At 37.1% G+C, this 27009-nt stretch overlaps 1 protein-coding gene across 4 annotated transcripts in view; it reads right to left on the minus strand.

Moving 5' to 3' along the window:
- The window catches only part of Tdrd3 (tudor domain containing 3), a 206771-nt gene that overhangs the window by 72845 nt on the left and 106917 nt on the right, over window positions 1-27009 (minus strand). For all 4 annotated transcript variants that reach the window (XM_045145435.1, XM_045145433.1, XM_045145436.1 and 1 more), the window contains exons 4-10: window positions 20747-20907; window positions 15756-15897; window positions 14665-14736; window positions 11281-11430; window positions 6418-6558; window positions 5803-5959; window positions 3991-4116 (exon numbers count right to left, since the gene is read on the minus strand). In XM_045145435.1, the coding sequence (XP_045001370.1) occupies window positions 3991-4116; window positions 5803-5959; window positions 6418-6558; window positions 11281-11430; window positions 14665-14736; window positions 15756-15897; window positions 20747-20907 (949 nt within the window). The remainder of the gene's footprint in view (window positions 1-3990; window positions 4117-5802; window positions 5960-6417; window positions 6559-11280; window positions 11431-14664; window positions 14737-15755; window positions 15898-20746; window positions 20908-27009) is intronic.

Consider the following 27009-nt stretch of genomic DNA (forward strand, 5'->3'; position numbering starts at 1 on the left):
AGAAGCCCTGGCACACCCATTCTCAATCGGCCTCTTCTTTTCTCTCTCTCTCTCTCAAATAAATGAAATAAAATAAAAATTTAATCAAAAAAAGAAGATCACAATAACCAAAACTAGACAATGCTCAAAAAAAAAAAAAAAAAAAAAAGAAGAAGAAAGCATCAAACTCCATAAAGCACTGCATCATGGCAGGGATTAAATTAAACCTTACAGTTATAACCTTAAATATTAATGGTCTTAACTCACCCATCAAAAACCAAGTTAACAGGAAGGATCAGAAAAATGAACCCTTCTATCTACTGTCTTCAAAAAACCCACCTCACCACTAAAGACAAATACCTCCTCAAGGTAAAAGGATGGAAAATGATATTCCAAGCAATGGAAATATGAAACAAGCAAGTACTGCTATATCTGATAAAGTACATTTCAAACCAAAAATAATCAAAAAAGACAAAGGAGGGTATTCCTTACTCGTCAAGGGAATTATCCAACAAGAATACATCACAATCATAAATGTGTATGCACCAAACACAGTTTATAAAACAAAACCTATTTGACAACAACAAAAAAAAGTAAATACCAAAACGATCACAGTCGGGGACTTTAATACTCCACTATCATCAACAGACAGATCATTCAAGCAGAAAATCAACAGAGAAATAATAGAGCTCAACAACACCACAGATGAACTAGACCTAATGGACATCTACAGAACATTCCACCCCAATTCTACAGAATACACAGAACCTTCTCCAAAACAGATCATATGTTAGGCCATAAAGCATGCCTTCATAAATTCAAGAAAACTGACATAACTTCCTGCATCATATCAGATCACAGTGCTGCAAAGCCAGAAATTAACAGGAATCACATCAGGAATTCCACCAGCTCCTGGAAACTGAACAATACACTTTTAAATAATGAAAGGGCTGTAGAAGAAATTTAAAAAAAACAAACTGTAAAATTTCTAAAACTGAATGATAATAAAAACACAACTTGGGCTGGAGAGATGACTTAGCAGTTAAGGTATATGCCTGCAAAGCCTAAGGACCCAAGTTCAATTCTTCAGGTCCCAAGTAAGACAGATGCACATGGTGGCACGGGCATCAGGAGTTTGTCTGCAGTGGCAAGAGGCCTTGATGTGCCCATTCACTTTCTCAATCTCTCTCTCTCTCTCTCTCTATCTCCCTCTCTGTCTCTAGTAAATAAATAAAAATAAAATCATTTTTTTAAAAATAAAGTAAAAAAAAAATGCAACTTAACAAAACTTATAGGGCACAATGAAGGCAGTCTACAGTTAAGAAAATGTACAACATGCCTACCCATCAGGGAAATGCAAATTAAAACAACTATGAGATTCCACCTTACCCCAGTAAGAATGGCAATCATTCAAAAAAAATCAAATGAGTTGGGTGTGGTGGCGCACGCCTTTAATCCCAGCACTTGGGAGGCAGAGGTAGGAGGACTGCCATGAGTTCGAGGCCACCCTGAGACTCCATAGTAAATTCCAGGTCAGCCTGGGCTAGAGTGAGACCCTACCGCAAAAAAAATAAAAACAACAAAAAAAAAATCAAATGGCAACAAATGTTGGCAAGGGAAAAAGGAACCTTCATTCACTGTTGGTGGATATGTAAACTTGTACAACCACTGTGGGAATCAATATGGAGATTCCTGAAAAAGATGAATATAAACTACCAATAGACCCAGTTATTCCCTTACTGGGCATTTAACTTAAATGCTCCATGCTTCACTACCAAGATATTTGCTCATCTATGTTTATAGCTGCTTAATTCATAATAGGTAAGAACTGGAATCAACCCAGGTGCCTATCAATGGATGAATGGATAATAAAGTTGTGCTACATGTACACAACAGAATTATACTAAGCAGTAAGAAGAAACGATACAAGGAAATTTGTAGGAAAGTGGATGGACTTAGAAAAGATCACACTCAGCTAACACACACATTAACAAAAAGACAAATACCACACATTTTCACTCATATGTGGTTCTTAACCTGAATTAGCTTGAGTTGCAGGCATACAGGATAGGCAACTTGACGGCTAGACAAGAGAGATGGAAGGTCTTGAGTTGTGAGGGGAATAGGAGGTTGGGTGGAAATAAACACAAAACTAAATCCAAAATGAACTGGTACCACAGAAACCGTTCTCCTTGAAGGCTGACTGAAAGATATAACCCTCAACAGGAATATGGTAGTAGTGCCTGAAAAGAAGGACCCTGGAGAGGGTGGGATGAAGCCTGATCTTGAAAAATGTTGGCTCTAGGGCTGGAGAGATAGCCTAGCCATTAAGGTGCTTGCCTGCAAAGCCAAAGGACCTCAGTTTGATTCCCCAGTACCCACATAAGCCAGATGCATCTGGAGTTCGTTTGTAGTGCAAGCCCTGGCATGCCTATTTTTCTCTCTCTCTCTCTCTCTCTTTCTCTCTCCTTCCCTCCCTCCCTCCCTCCCTCCCTCTTTCCCTCTCTCAATTCCCCATAACCCACATAAACCAGATGCACAAGATGGCACATGCATCTGGAGTTTGTTTTCAGTGACTAAATGCCCTGGCATGCTCAATTGTCTCTCTCTTTCTCTCCCTCTCTCAGCCTCTTCCTCTCTCTCAAATAAATAAAAATAAAAAACATTTTTTAAAAATCAGTCTTACATTAACAAGGCACTGAACTGCTAAAAACCAGAGAGCTTATAAGCGGCCCTGGAGCTTCAGGCTAGTCAAAGCCTCAACTAAAGTCAGACACATAGGCACATAGGATCTTTTATTTTATTTTATTTATTTTTTGACATAGGGTCTCACTCTAGCCAAGGCTGACCTGGAATTCACTATGTAGTCTCAGGGTGGCCTCAAACTCATGGCAATCCTCCTACCTCTGCCTCCCTAGTACTAGGATTAAAGGTGTGCATCACCACGCCCAGTGACATGTAGATCTTTGATAATAAACCTGCATAGTTTCAAGCTGCAGACTGTGATAACTTGTTACAACATAACACTAATACATCAGTCTTTGTGACCAAGAAAATACTGCTGTTCCCTGCCACTGTCTACAAATCTTATCTATATCGAACATTTATTTTCTCAAACAATACAATTCTTTTTCTATATAATCTAGCAAATGAGCTCTGGTTTTACATTCTATTTGGCCATTTAAATTTTGAAAGAAAAGCATTTTACTCCCATACTTATTTGGTTGATTTAAAAAATGAGTTTAGGGCTGGCGAGATGGCTTAGCAGTTAAGCGCTTGCCTGTGAAGCCTAAGGACCCCGGTTCGAGGCTAGGTTCCCCAGGTCCCACGTTAGCCAGATGCACAAGGGGGCGCACGCGTCTGGAGTTCGTTTGCAGTGGCTGGAAGCCCTGGCGCGCGCATTCTCTCTCTCTCCCTCTATCTGTCTTTCTCTCTATGACTGTCGCTCTCAAATAAACAAATAAAAAATGAACAACAACAACAAAAATTTTTAAAAAAATGAGTTTAAAAGAAAAGCTGAATTTAATCCTTAATCTTTGGAATCATATAGTAAAAGCTTATTATTTTATAAAACACTTAACATATCTATATTCATAAAATGATATATTTTTAACATTTATTTCTCTTTTGTACTTACATTTCTTATTAAAGTATGTCATGTGAAAAAACATATTACATTGTGAGGCATATTCCCCACAGAACATTTTCACACAAGATGTAACAATACGTAAAGAAGACAGACCAACTTCACAAATATATATTATGAAAGAATATGCAACACATTTTCCATTACTTCACACTGTTAAACCTGTTGTCAACTAGAAAGAGTTGGGGAAGTTTTGGTGATAGGAAATGCACTACTTAAATTTCTAAACAAACATTCAGAATCAGAATATAGGCTCATATTATCAGTTGATTTATTAGGTCATTTTGTACAATTCCAATTAGAACTTGGTCTTGTAAAAAGAGATATTATGTTAAAAAAAAAAAAAGAAATTGAAGTTAGCTTACCTTCCACATTCAACGTCCCCATCTTGGATTCCAAGAAGTCAAATAACGTGCTTGGCGCTGAAGGTCTGGCATTTCCTAGGTCCTCTTCCTCTTCAGATCTTACTCGACCCCTGCCTTTTCCTCTGCCTTAAAGTTTAAATGCATGCATATGCATATATAGTAAGTGGTAAAGTAAAAGGAGAAAACACACTAAAACATAACCAGCAATCTTTGTAAGTTAGATTACATATATATTTCTTCTCGCATATTTCAATGTATTCTACTTCTATTATATTAAAAAGTTTTTAAATTATTATATTAAGCAATACTTGCATTCCTTTATATAATCTATCCAGATAATTGAGCTGGTTCATCAAAATTATCTTAATACTTTTGACCATGCAATGGCTAAAGATTTAAACAAGTTAAAAAACAGTTCTACTCAATTATCAATCCTGTGTATTCCACAAATGACCTGCCAGGCAAGATATGACCATTGATACAATAGAAAAACCTATGGCTAGAAGCATAGGCCCTAGTGGGGTAAGCCACTAGTGTAGTTATGTTAAACAGACAGCAGGTCAAACTTACCTTCTAATATAATATAATAATATAAATATTATATAAATTAAACATTATATGTATGTATGTATGTATGTATGTGCATGTGTGTATGTGTGTGTGTGTGTGTATTATATATATGTATGTGTATATATGTGTGTGTGTATTTGGTATTTTGAGGTAAGGTCTCACTCTAGCCCAGGCTGACCTTTATGTAGTCCCAGGCTAGCCTCAAACTTGCAGCAGTCCTCCTACCTCTACTTCCCAAGTGCTGGAATTAAAGGCATGCGCCACCACGCCTGGCCCTAATATCTGTATTTGTTCCCATAGATTAGCACTGCTTGCAGCCTCAATCATAGAATTTTCTTGCTACAATGAGTAATGACTAATGCAGAAATGAATAGCTGGCAAAATCATTAAGAATAAGTGATTACTAAGTACTCAGCTTCAAACAAGACATTTAACCATCTTTCCAAGGTTCAGGAAACCTCATGGAAGATGGGGCAGAGAGAATGCAAGAGCAGTACGATAAGGAGGAAGGATACAAATTGCTGTTATCTGGATACGCATGCCATGACACTCATGAACTCACAGCAGCTGAGGTTTCCAGCACAAGATTAAGCTTATTAATACTTCATTATTGATGGAGAAAGGCTACATGAGGCCTCAGACCCAGACAACCTAATAGCAGCTGCTTGTTGTTGGGAAAGGGGGAGTCAGGCTCATCAGCACTGTAGCCACTGGATAAGGTGGCCATTCCTCAGCAAATAACCTTGCACTCATGATCAAACAAGTAACCATAATTTAGCTCTGGTGGGGAGGGTGAGCATGAAAGTAAGATGGGGATTAACAGGGAAGTAGATATTAACAGAAGAGGGAAGGGAATAAGAGAGAGTAATTGGGAGGAAAAGATCAAAATACATTATATACATGGAAAAAAAATAAAAAAAACCTATGCAAAGTTATTGCTTAATTTTAGAAAGTTCACAGGCTGTCTTTTATAAAGGTTGCAAGTTGTAGAAATAAGTAATACAACCAGTTACTTTATACCATATTTTCCCCTATTACTCATAACAACTCTGCTTCATTAGTCTCACAGAAAGACTCAAAATAATTAACCTGTAAGCACCTCCAAAGCTAAAAACCTCATGCTTCTTGTATTTATCACTGTGTTACACAAAGTTACAGCCCTCACAGCCATACAGCCCAGCTTGTGTCATACCATGTCTTGCTCTGGAAAGCAAACAACACTGTCTGGCATATGAATTATACCTCGAGGTGGAGGACCTAGAACAGGTTTCTGTTTACTGCTGTTAAGAAGCACATTCAACGCTGCTTCTAAGTTGTTGCCATTATCCATAAGAGCTTGCCTCGATGCCTCTTTACTGAATCCCATTTCTGTTATGTGCTTCAGTGCCTTCTCATCAACCTGTAAAGAATGAAAAGAAAGCTATGTTCACCATCTTAAATAAAACTAAGTGTACATTTTTAATGATACACTTTCTTTTAATTCAAAATTTTATTGCATAGCCAGGAAAAAATACACTAATGCAACATTCTGAACTTGGCTCCTTTTCTATATGAATGGTCAAGGATGAATCTAATAATAGATGGGGTTGTGCCTAACTTGGCAAATACCACTGAAAATGCAAAATAAATAAAATAAAATCTTATGTTATACCATAATAAGCTTCTTGAAAATATAGCTGAGAGAAAATTACCTCATGAAAAAAAATCAAAGCAATAAATGGAATACCAGCAATACTTCTCCATCCAATAAAGAAAATATAACGGGTAAAATAACCCTCCAAAATGCAAAGAAAGGAGAAAGGTTGAAAATGCTTTAAAATTGGAATATGAGCTTTGTGGCTAATTCTTCACCCTTACCAGTTCTCTGTAGACACCTTCATGTTTCCCCTCCAGTTTGGAAGACTTTTCTTTCTGTAAAGCTTCCCTGTTTCGGTTACCACTGGAGCCCATATTAAGATTGCTTCTGGCACCACCTCCACCTCCTCCAAATGTCTTGGTCTTTAGATAAGACAGATGTAAGCAAACAGTATTTTTAAACAGTTATAAAAACTTAAATACTATTTAAAGCTGGCAAAACTAAGTAAAGGAAAGTGTGTGTGTGTGTGTGTGTGTGTGTGTGTGTGTGTGTGTGTGTGTATGGGAATGCAAGTGCCACAGTGCATATGTGGCAGACAGAGGACAGTCTCAGGATGTCAGTCCTCTCCTTCCACCTTGTTTGAGACAGGGTTCCTTTTTTACTATTTATTTATTCATTTGCCACTGGGAAGACTAGTCTAGCTGGCCTGCAAGCTTCTCCACCTCCCAATGCCATAGGCCTGTTGGAATTGAAGATATCATTTTGCATCTGGATTTATGTGAGTACTAAGGATAGAACTCAGACTGGCAGGCTTACAGAGTAAGAATCTTCACTGAGCCATCACTCAAACCTCAATTATTTCCACATGTATAAAATAACTAATCTTTTAATAATAGCATATATCACAGACATCTAATATCCATTATATCTTCTTTTCACAAGGTAGGGCAAATCACCAAATTATAATCAAGTCACTAGAACCTAGGCCAAACCAATGACATAATATACAATATGGAAACCATCATTCATGTATGTATGTATATATGTGTGCCATCAAAATGATTCTAGGGCCAGGCATGGTGGCACATGCCTTTAATCCCAGCACTCGGGAAGCAGAGGTAGGAGGATTGCCGTGAGTTCGAGGCAACCCTGAGACTCCATAGTGAATTCCAGGTCAGCCTGGGCTAGAGGGAGACCCTACCTAGAAAAACCAAAAAAAAAAAAAAAAAAAAGATTCTAGGGTCAAAATATCTGAATGATGTTTTAAATCTGCATTCTAAGTACAGCTATAAAACTGGAGAGATGGTTCATCAGTTAAAAGCTTGCTTGCAAAGCCTACCAGGCCAGGTATGATTCCTCAATAGCCCTATAAAGCCAAATGTACAAAGTAGAGAGTCAGGAGTTTGTTTGCAGTGGCAAGAGGCCTTAGCACACCCAGAGGAAGGGAGGGAGGGAGGGAGGAGAATATAGTGCCAGGCATGGTGCACACCTTTAATCCCAGTACTTGGGAGGCAGAGGTAGGAGGACTGCTGTGAGTTCGAGGCCAGCCTGAGACTACATAGTGAATTCCTGGCCAGCTTCAGCTAGAGCAAGACCTTACTTCAAAAAAACAAAAAATAAATAAGTAAGTATGTCAATGTAGCCAGCTACATGCAAAGTTATCCTAAGCAAGATATTAGACTGTGGTAAGAATCAACTAAAGTATGTCAATGCCTCATATTTCATTCTATAATCTCAGTATGTAAACAAATAAGATGATATGAACAGTGGATTACAACTCTTATTAATCCATCATTTACGTTCCTTGCATCATTTCTTACAAACTACATATAAATGCCTGAATCTATATTCTGCATTTGCTGATATATTTGAATGACTATATGTGCAGGTAAATTTTTAATTTGATTTAATCTCATTTTTTGGCCTTTCAAAACAATTGAGGGGCTGAAAATATAGATCAATGGTTAAAAGTGTTTACTTGCAAAACCTGCTGAGCCAGGTTCAACTCCTCCAGCCACCCACATAAAGCCATACATAAAAAGTGGCACAAGTTTCTGATGTTGCTTTACAGCAGGCAACAGACCTTGGCCTCAGGCACATGCAAGCAAGCGCGCGCACGCACACACACACACACACACACACACACACACACACACACTTTTTAAAATAATTTTAAAAAGAACAAAAAGATCACGAATGTGTAAAGATACAAATCCACAACTGAAAAAGCATGGGAAAATCATGTTAGAGGTATATTAGTGGACTACATTTTATATTTCTAGGAGGTAGCTGATATACCATCTTATTTAAATTTCATTCAATATTAGAAAAGTAACTTTAACAACCAGATATTGTGATCTGTTTAGTAATCCACAGAAATCCCTTTCAGGTGGGTCTCCCAGCTTGCTTCCAGGAAGGATTAACTAACTGAAGGAGGAAGTCCTTCCCCCTGAGTGAGCCCTTCCCCCAAAGCGATGCCCCGCTCAGAGGGGAACTTCATAGGAAGCTCTGGGTAAAAAGAGCCCCTTTCTTCCACTAGGCTGCCAGACCTGCTTGCTGCCTTCCAGCGTGGATTGAAGACCAGCGCAGACTGAAGACCCACATGCATCTAAACCCAGAGGCTTCTCAGGAAGCCTCCAGGCCTTCCAGTGCCATGTGCAGTGACGGATCAGGACTTCTGAGGCATCTAGCCACGTGGACTGAGCAGCTACCAGGTTCCGTGAATCTCCGGCCTGCAACTGCTATTGGACTACCCTAAACTAATCCAATAAATTGCCTTTTAAAAATAATTCATTCTAGCAGTTCTGTTCCTCTAGAGAACCCTGACTAATATACAGTGTTCAATCTCTGCCTTGCAGAATTTCAGCAAAAACAGTATCTTCATGGTTATTATTTGTTTAACTGTCAAAATATACCTGTGGCTTACATGAATGCAATGCAAAGCTCATTAGATGGGAGACTGGCATAGCTAAACATGTAGGCTGTGGACTAGCTAGACAAGTCTTGTTTGAACTGGTCTTGGCTCAGCCACTTACTATCTCCTATCCTCAGGCAAATCACTCAGCTTTTACCTTCCATTGAGCTCAGGTTGTCATCCTTAAAAGAGAGATGAGAAAAACCTACCTCTTGAGGACTTAATAGCATCAACAATAGGAATAAATTATGCTACTACTTGAGTATTATTGCACAAGGCAAATACTCCCAAACAAATAGCTATTACACTTTGTTAAATGAGTCTGTAGCCTAACCTCTTCCAAATTGTATACATTTCTGCAGTTTATATTCCGTAACTCCAAAAGTGATTTTTCTTTGGGTGTCAATGAAACAGTTCCATTTCCTGGGTATGCCCATGTCCTTATCATTTTCTTTCCATTTTGTGAATTAAAAAATAAGATAAAATACAAATTTTCAGATTTTCTTTTCATGGCTGTTTAGCAGAAGTTGTTACTCCTCAGACACACACACACACACACACACACACACACACACACACACACCAATGTCTTCTAAAATGTCACAATTATACTATCTATTAGGGGAAAACTAAGTATATTTCATATAACTATGTAAACATATTTAAATCAAGTGTTGTCTTTTTAAGGTGCCTTAAAGTAAAGGACTTATTGCAAAAGTGCAATAGTTTTGGTTAGCAAGAGCTCTGCGTGAAGAGTGTCATGATCTGAAACAAGCAGTGGTAGGTAGTGACATGAATAGTACTAATAGTCCTAAATGTTTTAGGCATGAGCAATTTTAATTCCCATACCACCCATGGCAGATAGCACTACTGTTCCCATACTAAGTTTTCAATTCCAGGTTGTCATCAAGATAGGCTTCAAGGCCACTGATTCTAGAGCCCTACCCTAGACTAACCATACAAAAATACTGGAAAGACCAACCAAGTTTCAGGCAGTCTTCAACTTAAACTTCAAAAAGTAAATAAGAGGGCTGGGGAGATGGTTTAGTGGTTAAGCGCTTGCCTATGAAGCCTAAGGACCCCGGTTCGAGGCTCGTTCCCCAGGTCCTACGTTAGCCAGATGCACAAGGGGGCGCACGCAGAGGCTGGAAGCCCTGGCACGCCCATTCTCTCTTTCTCCCTCTATCTGTCTTTCTCTCTGTGTCTGTCGCTCTCAAATAAAAATAAAATAAAAAATAAAAATAAAAATAAAGTAAATAAGAAAGTAATTATTCACTAGGCTTCATTACCCATTTTGAAAAAAAGGAAGCTATTTCAATTTTAATCATTAAGAAAAGTCAGTCCAAATAACTAACTCAGAAACTGAAATTCACTATCAAACTCTAAGGATCAATAAATACAGAGAAAACACCTATGCCAAGTTACCAAGGAATTCAAAACAAAGAGAATCTTTGGCTAACCATAGTGTCAGATGGAGACATTTATGTGTATATGTGTTTATAAGTATAGATATAATCCAAAAAACAAACATTTTTGCTATAAATAAAGAAAACTGACAAAAATGTTAATTTAAAAAAATTATTTTTGTTTATTTATTTGCGAGAGACAGAGAGGGACAGAAGGAGGCAGATAGAGAGAGGGAGAGAGAATGGGCACACCAGGGCCTCCAGCCACTGCAAACAAACTCCAGACACATGCGCCCCCTTGTGCATCTGGCTAACGTGGGTCCTGGGGAGCCGAGCCTCGAACCGGGGTCCTTAGGCTTCACAGGCAAGCGCTTAAAGGCTAAGCTATCTCTCCAGCCCAAAAATGTTAATTTTAACCCAATTATATCTTCTGTTTTTTACTCATCCCACAGAAGTTGTTACTCCTCAGAAGCATTTATAATAAGGGCAAATTATTCTGAAAAAGTAGTAAAACCTCAATGGATAACAGTAGTCCTCCTTTTATAATTAAAAAAAAAAAAGCACTGTATTCAGTTGTTCAGTTATTAAGAGGAAAGGGAAATAGAGGAACAGAAAGGTGACTTGATAGCAAGAAAAATTTAATTGCCAAGGAGATTTGGAAAAACAAAATAAAACATATAAATAAAACGTATAAGCTTAAAACACCATAAAATGACATGTAGAATAATGTAAAGAGATTTGGTATTAGTTATCTTATGTGAAAACATCATCATGACTGAGTAATTTGAAGAGAATGTGAGAAACTATAAAAATGAACTCCTTACTTCTTTGCTCTTCGCAACTTCTGCAATAGCAGCTGTCCTTTGTTTTTCAAATTCATCATTGTCATTTGTAGATTTAGCTGGCATTGAGACTTGCAAAGTCTTTCTTCTATCAAGCTCTCTGCTATCTACTTGGGCATGAGATGAACATTTCTGGAAAAATAAATAAAAATAATTCAGTAATTACAAAAGAGACTAAAGTTTTAAATAGAAGGTTTATTTCTTAAAAAGAAGTGAATCCATCCATTGTAATAGCTGAGTGCACAATAAATAAAATTCTACCCATAGACTTATAAAACAGGCAGAAAACTAACTTACAAGTAATTTTTTTAAACATATTTTATTTATTTATTTGAGAGAGAAACAGTCAGAGAGAGAGAGAGAGAGAGAGAGACAGAGAGAAAGATGGAGAGAATGGTGAACTAGGGCCTTTAGCCACTACAAATGAACTCCAGATGCATGTGACCTCCCCCATGTATCTGCCTTAGGTGGGTCCTGGAGAGTTGAACAAATGCCTCAACCACTAAGCCATCTCTCCAGCCCAAAAGTAATTTTTAATGTAACATAACCAGTAAGTGAAATTAGAAAGCTATACAAAATGCAGTCATCTGCACCAGACCACATGCTAGAACACACACTGGACCAAGAGATCTTCATTTCACTTAGGGTAATAAAATAATTTTAGTTATATCTCTAGACTACCCAAATTAGGTGAATCTGATTTGATGATTGACAGCTCAATTTCCACATCACCCCACAATATCCACATCTAAGCTGGCCATAACTTAAAACATGTAACAAAAGGTGGTTGAATTTACAAGCCAGGCACTAAAATATGGCCTCTGCACTCACCAGGAGGTAAAGTTTTATTCATTGTTGTTTATATTTTTAATTCAATAATAGCACCACTGTCTAACAATAATCCCTAAATTCTCACCTCCATTAAGTAACAATCCTCTAAAATGAATCTTTTCCTAGCTCACTATTAGAAAAGAGAAGGGATGCTGTCAAACTAATGTGTGACACAAACAGTATGTCTCCCCTCATATCTATTATCATTATCAACACAGCCAGCATTATCTATTTTAATCCACAGACACCACTGCAGTTTGCTGTCTAAACCAATATTTTAGATATAAATGAATATTATTATGGAAACAACACCTTTCAACACTTCCTAACCCTCAAAAACTTATAAAACATACTTCAAATTTTAAACAATAATTAAATAATAAGTGTCTATTTAAAAAGTAATTCAATGTTTAATTTTATCCCGACAATGAAGAGGGCCCTAGGTGAATGGGTGTAGGAGAGAGGGGATATAAGAGTACAACCTGATGAAAGTATGTTCACTATGCAATAATGTTCATACTGGAAAGCATTAAATAAGTAATAAATAAATAAATAATAACAACTTTAAAAAATTAAAAAGCAAAAGCTAGGCATGATGGTGCATGCCTTTAATCCCAGCACTAAGGAGGCAGAGGCAGGAGGAGTACCATGAATTTGAGGCCACCCTGAGAATACAGAGTGAATTCCAGGTCAGCCTGGCCTAGACTGAGACCCTACCTCTTAAAACCAGAAAAATTAAATAAAGAAAGAAAGAACAGGAAAGAAGCCATTTTTATATCTGAAATAATCTATGAAAGAAATAGTATCACATATGTCAGAACAAAGTCATTTTTATAACTATGTATGTAATTTAGTAATATATATTCTTTTCAAGAATAAATTACTACAACATTTTCACTTTCTTTTCATTCTGGGGGATTTATTATAGGCATAATATCATTAGCATGAACCACACTGTAGAGCTTCCTATTTCCTTTCCCCTTAACTATTATTCCAAAGCATGCATACCAAAAAAACATGTTTTTAAAAATTCTATCAGTCCAAAAAAAAAAAGAAAAAGAAAAAGAAAAAAGAAAAGAAAAGAAAGAAATCCAGCAGTTACGGTGGTACACACCTTTAGTCCCAGCATTCAGGAGGCTAAAGTAGGAGGTGTAGCAAAAGTATGAGGACTGCCTGAGGCTAAGAGATAGTTTCAGGTCAGCTTGGACTGGAGTGAGACCTTGCCTCAAAAAACAACAGCAGCTCAGTCCCACCTTGATTTCTCAGTGACCTTGCTACTCTCACTTGTGGTTAGAGAACCTTCTCTTTTCAGATGACAGTGGCCACTGGGAGGACCCAAAAGGCAACATAGTGCTGAGAAGAAGTGACAGAAGGGTATTCAGCACTGAAACATCTCTATCACACCCTCTAAGGCTCAGGGTCCATGGCAGAAGAGATGGTGGAAAGAATGTAAGAGCCAAAGGAAGGATACGACTCCCTACAATGCAACTGTCCAGACAGAAATTGGCCTTGATATCCATGACCTCGCAGTGCCTAACATTATCTTCACAAGACTCTCGTAATAGGAGAAAAAGATGATGACATCAAAATAAAAAAGAAACTAATGGAGAGAGGGAGGGGCTATGATGGAAAGTGGAGTTGTGAGGGCAAAGTGGGGAAGGGGAAGTGGTTCATTGTCTGTAAGTATAGAAGTTGTCAATAATAAAATTAAAATTACAAACAGTAACAAAAAAGTCATGATACAGAAATAACTAATTTAATTTGTGTGGAGCTTATAAAAGACTTTTAAGAGTATGCAAATCAACTAATTCTATCACATGCATCTTCTAATCAAACGGAACTCTACCAAAATTTTTTAAAAAATACACAAAACAAAACTTATTGAAATGTAGACTTCAGTTTCCAACTTTTATCTCCCAACTCACATTTGCTGATAGCCAGCATTCTCCAAGAAAATGAGGGAACAAATGTAATTAAATTTCAGTGGCATCATGAGGGGAAAGTAAGGCAAAGTGAGACTGTGTGAACAAGATTCTCTCCAGAGACAGATGGTACTGGCCCACGAGGAGCTGCCTCACAAGGCAGCACTTCGCACAGACAGGGAATAGAAAATAAGGAACAGATACAAAATTCTTTAGTTTGGGTATAAGAAGGGTTGTGATTGAAAAGAAAAATACCAACTGGAAATAAAAGAACTTCCTGGCTGAAGTGAGGTTTTGGATTGAGGCAAAGGATAAAAATCCTGAATAAGATTACAGCATATTTTATTTCCATATATTTGAATGTCTCCTTTTTTAAAAAATCCTTTCTCTTACTCTCTTTTAATTAATTGTAAGTTGTTCTTCGGATATGGCTCTGAACTGCTCAAATCTTTGAGTTAACAGCAAAATTACTAAATTCCTTGAACTTCGTATTTCAGTACAACTCTATCACCTCTACATAAATAGTTATGCACAGAACTAAGCACAGCTCACATTCATGAACAATACTCTGTCCTGAATTGAATTCATCTGCTAACAGAGATGCCATCATTACCTGTCCAAAGGGCACAAAAGGAGGTGGTCCACCTTCAGTTCCAATATTACTTCGATTGTGTTTTGATAAACTCTGAAAAAAAATCAGACATAAAATAGAAACCACATATACAAGGCATCAGGAATCCACTGCTCTGAAAAGAATATTAAATCTTACAAGAAACAATAAGATATTGACATCAACCTTTGTATTCCACATACATGTACACACACGCACCTCACACATATGAACATACATACACATGCATACCACATACACACATGTAAAATATCCTGTAAAATAAGAAACTGTAATTCTTTTAAGGTTTTTTTACACTTTTATCATCATGCCTTAACAAGCAGTACTATCAAAGTATACCTAAACTCTGTGTGTGTGTGGGGGGGGGTGTACACACACTATATTCATAAGAGAATGAGAAAGCTAGCTTGGACAGAGAACATTCCTACAAAATTTTCCAGATTTTTTTAAAGAAAACATCAATAATTTTTACATAAATTACTATACCTATATTGTAACAATTTGCCAAAGTGAATAAAAGCACAAGTCATCATTTCATATATTATCTATTCTGGTTAACACATAAATGTTTACTTGTAAAAATATACCAGATTTAATGGTTACAAGTGGCCAGAATGCAAGAAAATTATGTTAATGTGTTGGTCTGATTTTTTTATCAACAAGTTCAACTTTTAAACTTGCCAAGTTACTAGTAGTAAGATAAGGAAGGATACTTAAAAGTATGAATAAAAGGTAGTAAGTACTAGAACTTATATGTGCTTTTATAGAAGAATATGCTTAGACAGATGGAATATAGCTTCTCTAAGGATCATCACAATCCATCCTAATAATTCTGACACAAAGAAGTAATGGATTATTTTGTTGTTTTTGTTTTTCAAGGTAGTGTCTCACTCAATCCAGGCTGACCTGGAATTATATTATTATATATTTAATTTAATTTAATTTAATTATATATTATAATTTTACTACTATTTACTAATGAGATGAGCTCTATAAGAGCTGAAATAATAAAATTTTTTTTAAAAAACCCTGTGGAACATTAAACACTGAAGCCGTTCTTATTTTACACTTACTCTCTGTAACTCCCACTTGTCAATAAGGTGTTCCACTTCACCACCAAGCACTGTGGTGTTAGCTTCATTCAAGAGCAGGAATCCATTCTTTATGTCAACAATGCCTGAGAGCTTAACCTTAGTACCAGGTGGTGTGTTCAGGCTATTACAAAAGAAAAATATAAAGTTAAAAATACACTGAAGCTCATCCTCAAAACTAGAATTAAATCTTACAGACTTAATCAAGGTCACTTAACACTCCAATGGTTTGAATGTAAATGATTTTCACATCCTCCTGTGTTTGAGTACCTGATTCCTAGCTAGTGGCACTGTTCAAGGGTGTGGACATTTAGGAGGTGCAGCCTTACTGAAGGAAGCATGTCACTGGGGAGTAGGCCTTGAGGTTATATCCAGTTTTCTTGGTCTCACTACTTCCTCCCTGATGTGACAATGTGAGCCAACTTCCTGGTCCTGCCATGCTTTCTGTAAAGATAAAATGACCCTCAAATCTGGAAGTTGAAAAATAAACCTTTTCCTTCCTTAAGCTGTTTCTGATTGGGTATCTTAACTGATACAAACACCAAAACTGTTTTTTTTTCAGGAGACTAGCTGTAAAGTATAAATACTTTACCATACAGGAAAACCAGATATATTATGCTCATTTTGTCAGCTTAATGACAGAGTTTTAACAAGTTTAAAACAAATGTGAACAATAATTAATCATACCTCACAAAGATGTGTTAAAATAAGTTTCTTAACTGTAGGATACACAAACATATTTGTCTTTCTTTTTTTCTGCTCAGCTTTGGTTATAGATGGCAAAAATATAGCTATAAAATAATTTTAATTCAGGGAAAGAAATCTAACCAGGATCCCATATGAACTGCAGAAATCCATTAAAATGGTCTTTTTGTTGGCACGAAATGTTAAAAAACTTATACACTAACTTTAAAGGACTTTTCTATAAGACAATTGTCATACCTGAGGCTAACTTTACACTATGACCCCTTCCACAGAAAAATAAAAACAACATGTTTCCCTTCATACAACTTGGAGAAAGTAAACACAGGAATAAATTCATTTAATCACACCAGTTTGTTCTAAAGTAAAAGCATATATACCAAACTCTACCCCACCTCTTGCCACACAGAACAAGGGACTCCTAAAACAGCCTGCACTAAAATACGTAGGATGAATTAGAAAAGTATTCTAAAATGGCTTCATTATTCACATTTTAAAACATCAAATGTTGATATATACAACATCAAATCCATGCTTATTAATATCACATCTTTTTTGAAGACAATCAATAAACATTACTGAAAAGAAATAAGAATATGTAGGTTCTTGGTGATTGTTGTCCTGTGGCAACTCCAACAGGACTCTCCAACAACATGAAAAAGCAGGGGACCCAGAAGACTATGAAATTAACCAGCCAGACAAGATGTATACTTGTGCAATAGTGGCAGGTAGACTTTATTTTTTTTTAATTTTTATTAACATTTTCCATGATTATAAAATATATCCCATGGTAATTCCCTCCCTCCCCACCCCCACGGCAGGTAGACTTTATAGGTAACCACTTGTTCTCTGATTGGACAGGAGGCCCGCTCAATGTGAGGGAACTCATGTTTTGCACTGGAAACCAAGTCAGAATCCTGGAGTCAGGAAGGAGTGGGCTGGCATACCAAAAATTTCCCAAACAACTCTGTTTACCCCATTTAACCCAAATTGCTCTCACACCTGGTTAGGGAATCTGTTTTATTTTACAGATAGCAGAGAAAACAGGGGAGAGTCTAGATCCACTGATAAGACAAGAAGATAAACACCTGGCCACCATGAGACTTTCCACTTCTACCAAATCTGCCAGGGCCCAGGAGAAAATTCAGAGGAAGTAACTTCATGAATATTGCTTTTACTGCAAGCCTAACAACCAGTCCCAGGTTGATGGTCACAGACAGGTAGAATAATAAAACCTATGCAAGCAGATCCAGAGACTACAAAGAACTCAACACTAAAACAGACTACCAACAGGCCTGTCATGGCTCAAGAAACGTTGAGGAAGAAGGAATGGAAAGATTGTAAGAGCCACAGAGGGAGCAGGAATACTCCAAGGCATGGTCCCCCACTATCCCATAGGGACTGACTGAGGCCTTCATTACCCCACAGTGACTATCATAACCCAACTGATATAGTAAGATTTTTAAAAAGAATATATAGGTTCATGAAGCTTCAAAGGGCCCATAAAGAGGCTAGATTGTATATTTGGAATATCTAATATGGATGATACAATATATGCCACTGAAATTTCAAAGAAGACATTAAAATTATTCTGAGATTCCAAAGTTTAAGGACTCTTCATAATAACTCAAAACTTGCTGAACAAATGGTCATGAGTAGCCTATGTACAACCCTTATGTAGAGAGCTCTGTGTTAAATGTAGTAAACCTAGAAAAATGGCCAGTCTTCAAGGTCATTAACAACTGAATACAGCTACACTAAGAAGTTTTCATTAATTCCAGGCAATCAGCAAATTCAAATTTCCATAACTCTGTACTTCACCATTTGAGGATGAATCAAAAAGGAAAACACCAAACACCCCAGTCTGCTGTACTTTTTACTTTCAAAGACATTACTAAATATATTATTCATCTATAACCTATGTGCGTTCTTCAAAATACCCAGTAATGGGATGGAGAGATGGCTTAGCAGTTAAGCACTTGCCTGTGAAGCCTAAGAGCCCCGGCTCAAGGCTCGATTCCTCAGGACCCATGTTAGCCAGATGCACAAGGGGATGCATGCATCTAGAATTTGTTTGCAGTGGCTGGAGGCCCTGATGTGTCCATTCTCTCTATTTCTCTCTATCTGCCTCTTTCTCTGTCTGTCGCTCTCAAATAAATAAATAAACAAAAAATGCATTTAAAACTTATCGAGTAATTACCCTGTAATTTCTTAAAAACTGGTAAAATTGGAAAATGCATGAGAATGCATGAGCATATGCAATTAGAAAGACAGGGAACTAAGTAAGACCTTAAACAAGATGAAAACTATAGACAATTTTAAAATATAATGATACAATTTTATGACTAAAAGATATATCAGGAGATGAACTAATTTTCATGTTAAATAACACTTCCCAAAATTTCCTTAACAGATAATTTGAAGATGGAACTATATGGACAACTGATAGAGTATCATTGGATTCAGTTTTAATCTCACTTCCATAAATGAAAATTTGGGCTAAAATTATATGATGTTTACTAAACTGACTTCAGGACTTCTGTTGAGATAGCATATTTCAGTTCAATTGCTTCCAATTTGTGCTCCAAGGAGGCATTATTCTTTCTTAATTGTAATTAGAAACAACAACCCACTAAGTGGGGCAGGAGGAGGTAGAGACTATGAAGAAGAGCTCAGAGAAATGCAGTATCTATTTGGGGCAATGCAGCCCCTAATTTCATGGGGTTTATTCTGTCTAGAGAATTTTTCGCTGTCCTAAGATAACCAGAAACCAAACATTAAAAGACTTTACAAATTATTCAAATGTGTAGACAGTTTTGTAAGCTATCATTTTTATGATGCTGCTTCAATGGTAAATAAATAAGCAAATAACTTTCTCAGGTATCAAACCACAATAAATTCAGCAGAAGTGGACATTAGAGAGTACTAGGCAGAACCTTCTACTCTAGATTAACCTTATGATTTCATTTACTTCAGAGAAATATACAGTATTCCATTTCTCAAAACTGCTCATTGAAGCCACATTCCTGCTCCTCCAGGTAGAGGAATTGGGAATTGTCTAGACTCCCAAAAAGTAATTATTTACCTTTGTCTTTAGGTTTGAGCTATTGTAAAACAAATCTAACTCTATGTATTGGCTTCCAGAGAGAAATGCTTCCATGGTTTGAAATGTTAAATGTCCCCCATAGCCTCTTGTGCTTGTACACTTCTTCTTCAGGTGGTGGCACTGTCCAGGAAGGCTGTGGGGCCTTTGGGAGATGGGACCTGGCTGGGGAAGTGTGTCACTAAGAGCAGATCTTGGGATGATATAGCCCAGCCCAGCCCTGCTTGCTATACTCAGCTGCTTTTCATTTTCTCCCTGCTAGTGTGAACATGTGACACTCAGCCTTCTGTTCTCACCATGCTGTCCCACCACAGTAAAACACCCCTTAGCACTGCAAACTGTAAATACACCCTTTCCTTCCACATGTTGCTTCTGACTGGGTTTGGTCCCAGCAATCAGAATACCGAAATGATACAGAGACTAAAATCTTGCTGGGGACAAAGTATGGTCTAGGAGTTTCACTTTTGTAAAAAAGTTCAAAGTGCCTAAAGCAGACAATACCACATGTAAAATGTCTCAGAAGAGAAAAAAGGAAGCCTACAAATGTCCATAAAAGCTCTTGCCTTGCAGAACAGACTTTAAGCTGGCGTACTAGGGATGGTGAAGATTAAACACTTTCTCTTCCTTCTCACTCTCTTCTCCATTTTAACAGGCATGTCTCTAACGATCTCTTTAAAAAATAGCCAAAGGAATTTTGAAGGTTGTTCATTAGTGAGTTTTTCCTTATCTTAAGAAGCAGGGAACACACACCCCTTCCTGAACTGGCCTACAACTCTGGGTGAATCTTAAAGTGTCATGGACACACTATTATACCCACAGTTGGTTACTGGGCTATAAGGAAGAGATTAACACATATTTAAAGATATGAAATTACATTCTAAAACTTTAAGGGAAAAAATGAAAATATTAATCTTTATGAAAGAATATCTTTATGAAATCTTTATGAAAGAATATATAAATTTGTTTGCATAACTAACAATAAATAAGGGGCAACTAACTTCATTCTTAACTATTTTCTTGACAAACAAAACAGAAATGAAATATATAATCTCTTGTGAAAATTAAAATGTGCACTTGAGTGTATTTCTTCTTTTCTAAGTTCTTAAAATGAAGTTATTTTTGAGTAACACTAAATTCTCTTTAACAAGTGATATAAAGTAGCAATCACCTGATTTTTGAAATATAACTGAATTCTACTGCTGTACAATTTACGTGACCATCAGTCATCTGCAGCCGCAGCATCCTCGGTGCAGCCTGGGATTCCTCGTTATCCTTTGGTGCAGCAACATTGCGAATTTTTTGAATTTGTAGAACACATGGACCTTCAAGCTGTTGGAACAAAAGAATAAAAGTCACATTCTAATCATGGTTGTCTTTTCATTTACAGGATTTTTGTTCTCCTTAATGGTTATACTTTCTGATTTATAAAGATAATATCAATTAAGGTCAAGACTAAAATTATACTTTGGAACATAAAGATAAAATTTCAAGATGTGCTAATAAACAATTTAAAAAAGATATCTGAATCCATTTTCAGATAGTGATAAGGAAAAGCACAAGTAAAACTGAATGAATCGTTCACATAAAACCCTCCTCTCCCCGGTACATGAACAACTTGACAAGTGTTAATGCAGCAGTTCACATGAATGCTTCCTATTCACATCAACTTTAAAGTGCACCCTCTTGTGGCACAATGAAGAATAAAATCCCCCAGAGTTAACTACATGAAGTTCAACAACTGACTTATTTCACATTTTCTTTCAAAATGTGTGGGGTATGTGTGAGAAAGAGTGGGGTACATGTGTGTGCAGGTCAGAGGACAAGCTCAAAGTCATTCCCCTCAGGTGCCATCCACATTTTTTTAGATACATGCCTCTTACTGGCAGACTTCTAATTAGGGTAGAATGGCTAGTCAGAAAGCCCCAGGAACATTCCTACTCTACATCTGGCCAGTGCTGTAATTACAAATACACCACCACACTCATTTTGATTTTGTGGGTTGATTTTTTTTTTTTTTTCTTTTGGCTGACCTGGAATTCACTATGGAGTCTCAGGGTGGTCTCGAACTCATAGCAATCCTCCTACCTCTGCCTCTCGGGTGCTGGGATTAAAGGCGTGTGCCACCATGCCCGGCTTCACTTTTTTTTTTAAGTGTGGGTTCTGGGACTGCATACTTGCACTGCAAGCACTGACAGAAATAATCTCCCTAGCTCATTAAAATAAAATGAAATCTAATGCTATATATAATGAATGCCAGAGAAGACACATCCTGCCTTGCCAAGTTTCAATCAAGGTAAAACTACATCAATAGACTAATTGGCTATAGTTAAAAGTTTCATATAACAAAATACTACGAAAGGGCTGGAGAGATGACTGTGCCATTGAAGGCACTTGCTTGCAAAGCCTGATGACCGGGTTCAAGTCCCCAATACCACATAAAGCCAGATGCATAAAGTGGAACATGCATCTGGAGTTTGTTTGCATGCCCATATCCACTCTATGTCTCCCTCTTTCTCTCTCTAAAGTAAATAAATAATGAATATATTTGTTAAAAAGTACTAGGACAAGCTCAGGCATAGTGGCACATTCCTTTAATCTCAGGACTCAGCAGGCAGACGTAGGAGGATCACTGTGAGTTCGAGGCCACCCTGAGACTACATAGTGAATTCCAGGTCAGCCTGAGCTAGAGTGAGACACCACCTTGAAAAACCAACCAAACAACAACAAAAATACTAGGACAAAGCTGGGAAATGACAGTGAAATAGGACTAAGAAAAATAAAATTTAAAAAATGTCAATTTCCAATAATAGATTTTTAAGTAACATCATACTTTAGCTGAAAATGGTTACTTTTAAAATAAATAATCCAGCTGGAGAGATGGCTTAACAGTCAAGGCACTTGCCTACAAAGCCAAAGGACCCAGGTTCAATTCCCCAGGTTCCACGTAAGCCAGATGTATAAGGTGGCACATGCATGTGGAGTTTATTTCAGTGGGTAGATGCCTTGGCATGCCCATTCTCTCTCTCCTCCACCTCTCCCTCTCCCTTTCTCTTCTCTTTTTCTCTCAAATAAGTAAATAAAAATCATATATTTCAAACACATAATTATTTAAGTAAAATATTTCTAGGAATATAAAATTAATTCACAATTTCAGTAAAAAGAAATGTAAGCAACTGTAAAACATACACTTTATTTCTTAAGCAAAAAAGACTTCTAACCAATAGTTTTCTATTCTACATGTACCAGTATTTTGCCTGCACAGGAATTATTCTGATCTATATTAATATCTAGATTAAATAATTACAAAAAAAGCACACATTTTCAACTAATTTCAGTTGTGAAAAAAGTTCACTTCTGGTTTAGATGCTGCCACTGTGAAAACCAGTGGAGAAAGAAAATAAGAAAAATTAGACTGCTGCAAGGAACAAAAGAAAGAAATGCCTTAGAAATCCACAAAGGAAGTGATACTGGACAAGAGCAGGAAAAAAAATTTTTTAAGGCTCAGACAAGCCAACTATACATGGCCTCCACTGCATAGTTCCCAGCAGTGGGGCGGGGGCTCAGCCTTCCTGAGTAGGATGCTCACTAAGGCTGCCCTCTGCTGCTGTGAGGAAGAATACAATCCCCAATGTGTAAACTGTGCAGTGTGGAAAAATCCAGAATAGCTATCTAAACAAACAGATGCAAACATCACAGCAGCAGAGACACAAGAGACATAGCAAAGAAAGGCAACATGACTCCTTTAAAACATAACTCCTCAATTAATATCAAAGACAATGAAACAGGTAAAATTCCAGATGAAGATTTCAAGAGTACTCTGGTAAAAATGATGAAAGATCTGAAAGATGATTCACACAAGCAGATGGATTCAGTCAAAGACCCAAAGAGGAAGCTCAGCAAAATCAATAGATGAGAAAATTGGTAACATGAAAGAAAGAAAAACAGCAAGGAAATTTAGATTCTAAAGAATAATAGAAGGTTGAAAATAAAAATCTCAAAAACACAGTAGAAAGCATCACCAACAGAACTAACCAAGCAGGATAATAGCATGGATCGTAGGCAAGGTTGACAAAATACTACACTCAAACATCAACAAAGAAGAAAAAACCTAAATGAGCATGGCCACAATGTCCAAGAACTCTGGGACACAATCAAGTAATCATACCTGATCTAGAGAGAAAGCTTAGCAGTTAAAGTGCTTGCCTGCAAAGCCTAAGGACCCATGTTCTACTCTCCAGGTCCAGCATGAACCAGATATACAAACATGAGGCAAGTGCAAGGTTGCACATGCCCACTAGGTGGTACAAGTGTCAGGAGTTCAACTGCAGTGGCTGAGGCCCTGGCATCATACCAATCCCCCCTCCCTCCCTCTCTCTCTCTCTCTCTCTCCCCGTCTTTCCCTCTGTCTGTCTGTCTCTCTCGCTCTCTAAAATAAAATAAAAAAAGCAATCATGGACAGAAGAAGGAGACAAGATAAGCGTTACAGTCAAAGAGAATCTACCTAATGAAACTATAGTAAAAACAAATCCCAAATCCAGACAAAGAAACAAGAGGCCTTAAACAGACATGCCTACAGAAGAACCTCCTCATAATATGCTATAGTCAATATACTAAAATTGTAAAGCCAAAGAAATAGTATTACAAGCTACAAGACAGAAAGTTAATTCATTTACAAAGGCAGAAAAAAAGATTAATATCAGATCCCTTGTCAGCAATCTTCAAATCCAGAAAACATAGAATAATGTATTTCAAGCCTTGAAAGTATATAACTGCCAACTAAGAGTGTTATATCCAGCAAAGCTATCTTTCAAAATTGACAGAAAAGTACAGACATTTTAAGACAAGCATAAACTAATTCAGTTCCCGACCACCAAGCCAGCACTGCAGAAGATACTTAAAGGAATACTATCTAGAGGAGTAAGAAAATAAGTCCCAATCACAAGATTATAGGAAAGAATGAATTTCATGAGGAAAAACTGTTCAACAGGAGAGTTACAAGAAATCCATTAATCAGGCATGGTGGCGCACACATTTAATCTCAGCACTCTGAAGACAAAGGTAGCCAAGGATTGCCATCAGTCTGAGGTCATCCTGAGACTACATGGTGAATTCTGGGTTGGCCTGGGCTACAGTGAGACCCTACCTGGGGGTGGGGGTAAGAAATCCATCAGGTCCAACACAGTGGGCCAGCAAACCTGATACTAATGGCAGAAAGAACAAAACAAGAATACAACAACCCACAACAGAAAATGCAACTACGGGAACCAGTACATATCTCAGAATTAACCTGAAATGTAAATTTCTGAATGCATCAATAAAGAAATGAAAAAGAGAGGAGCAGAGAGGGGAAGGGAGGGAGGCAGAAGGAGAAGGAGGGAGAGAAGCTAAGAAAAGGAAAAAAATAAGCAACTTAATAATGATCAATAAGATTGAAGCAGTAGTAAAAAGCCCCCAAAGAAAAAACTGGAGTCAGATGCAATCACTACTAAACCTTGTCAAAAGAGCTGACACCAATGCTCTTTAAACTGTTCTATAAAGTAGACAGGAAAAGATACTACTAAACTCATTCTACACAGCCAGCATTACCCTGATCCCAAGCCCTGACTAGGACACAAAAGAAAACTAAACCAATTTCTCTGACCAACAATCACCAGAGTGAAGTGACAGCCTATAAACCTGGGGAGGTGGGGAATTGCCAACTAGCATCAGGTGGGAGATTAATATCCAGAATATTTAAAGAACTGCCAAAAGTAAACACATACACAAAAAACTAAATTAGCCAACCAATAAATGGGCTAACAAAATGAACAGTTTTCAAAAGAAGAAATATAAATGACCAATAAATATTTAGAAAGAATTCATCATCCCTAGAGCCATCCAGAAAATGCAAATTATAACCATTTTAAAGACTAAAATTCAGTCCCACCCCATTCAAAAGGGCAATCATTTAGAAAATAAGTGAGTGACAACAAATGTTGTAGAGAATGTGTGAAAAGAGGAACTCTTATTTATTGCTAGTGGGAATGTAAACTTGTGCAGCCACTATGAATATCAGTATAGAAGTTCCTCAAAAAACTTAAAACAGAACTACCATATGTCACACGTATGCCACTCGGGTATATACCGAAGGATTCTAAGTAAATACACCACAGAGATACTTGTATATCCATATGTAGAGCTGCACTATTCACAGCAGCCAGGAAATGGTATTAGTCTAAATGTCCATTAACAGATGAATATGTAAAGAAAATGTGGCATGTATACATAATGAAAACGTTATAATGCTGCAGAGGCATGGTGGTCCATGCCTTTATTCCCAGCATGCAGAAGGCAAAGGCAGGAGGACTGCTGTTAGAGACTAGCCTGAGATTACAGACTCAGTTTCAGGACAGCAGGGGCTAGAGTGAAACACTACCTCCAAAAATAATGATAAATTTTAAAAAAGAGCTGCAGAGATGACTTAGCAGTTAAAGGTGCTTGCTTGTAAAGCCTGACAGCCATAGTTTGATTCCCCAGCACCCACATAAAGCCAGATGCACAAAGTGGTGCATGCTACTGGAGGTTTTCTTTGCTTTTTTTTTTTTTTTTTTTTTTTGCAGTAGCACGAGAACCTGGTACACCAAAAACCACTCTCTGTCTCACTCTCAAGGAGATAAAAATATTAAAAAAAAAAGAAAATTCTATGCAGTTGCAAAGGACAACATTATGATATTTGGAGACAAGCGGCTGTAATGAAATCATTATGTCAAATGAGATAAGCCAGCCTCAAAATGACAGCCTATATCTTGTGTGTTTGTGTGTGTAAATATCTATTTTTACATGTTTGATTGTAGGTCACAAAATTAGAGAGGGGATGATAAGAGGGAAAGAAGGCACCTTAAAGGAAGTAGGAAATGGAGAAGTACATGTAATCGGAAGGCAGATGGAAGGAGAACACAAAAGAAAGGGAACCAGTCAGAGCAGAGGTGAAAGCACAGGAAGGGTAGTGAGGAAGAGAATGTGTGAGAAGTATAACAACACTCATGAATAAAGACACCACGATGAAGCCCATTACTTTTGATGCAAACATTAAAAAAAAGAAAAAAATAATAAGCTGAAGGAAATCTGAAACACCTAAAAAGTACAGATAAGCTAATAATTCTATATCAACTTTTCCTTTGGCTTTTATTAATGTCATTAAAACCATGAAAATAAGGACCTTTAAACTAAATTATAAACAAGTTATGGTTATTATAATGTTCATCACTATTTTAGCATATCTGATATTTTAGGCTAAATATTTTAAAATACCTTGTCTAATATGCGGCTTAATAGGACACACCAATTGTGGCTATTTAACTCTGAATTTCAATTAAATAAAAGTGAAGAAAATAATATGTCAATTCTTGGCCACGCATGGTGGTGCATGCCTAAATTTAATCCCAGTACTCC

This window comes from Jaculus jaculus, chromosome 3 (assembly GCF_020740685.1).
Source record: "Jaculus jaculus isolate mJacJac1 chromosome 3, mJacJac1.mat.Y.cur, whole genome shotgun sequence".
Taxonomy (NCBI): Eukaryota; Metazoa; Chordata; class Mammalia; order Rodentia; family Dipodidae; genus Jaculus; species Jaculus jaculus.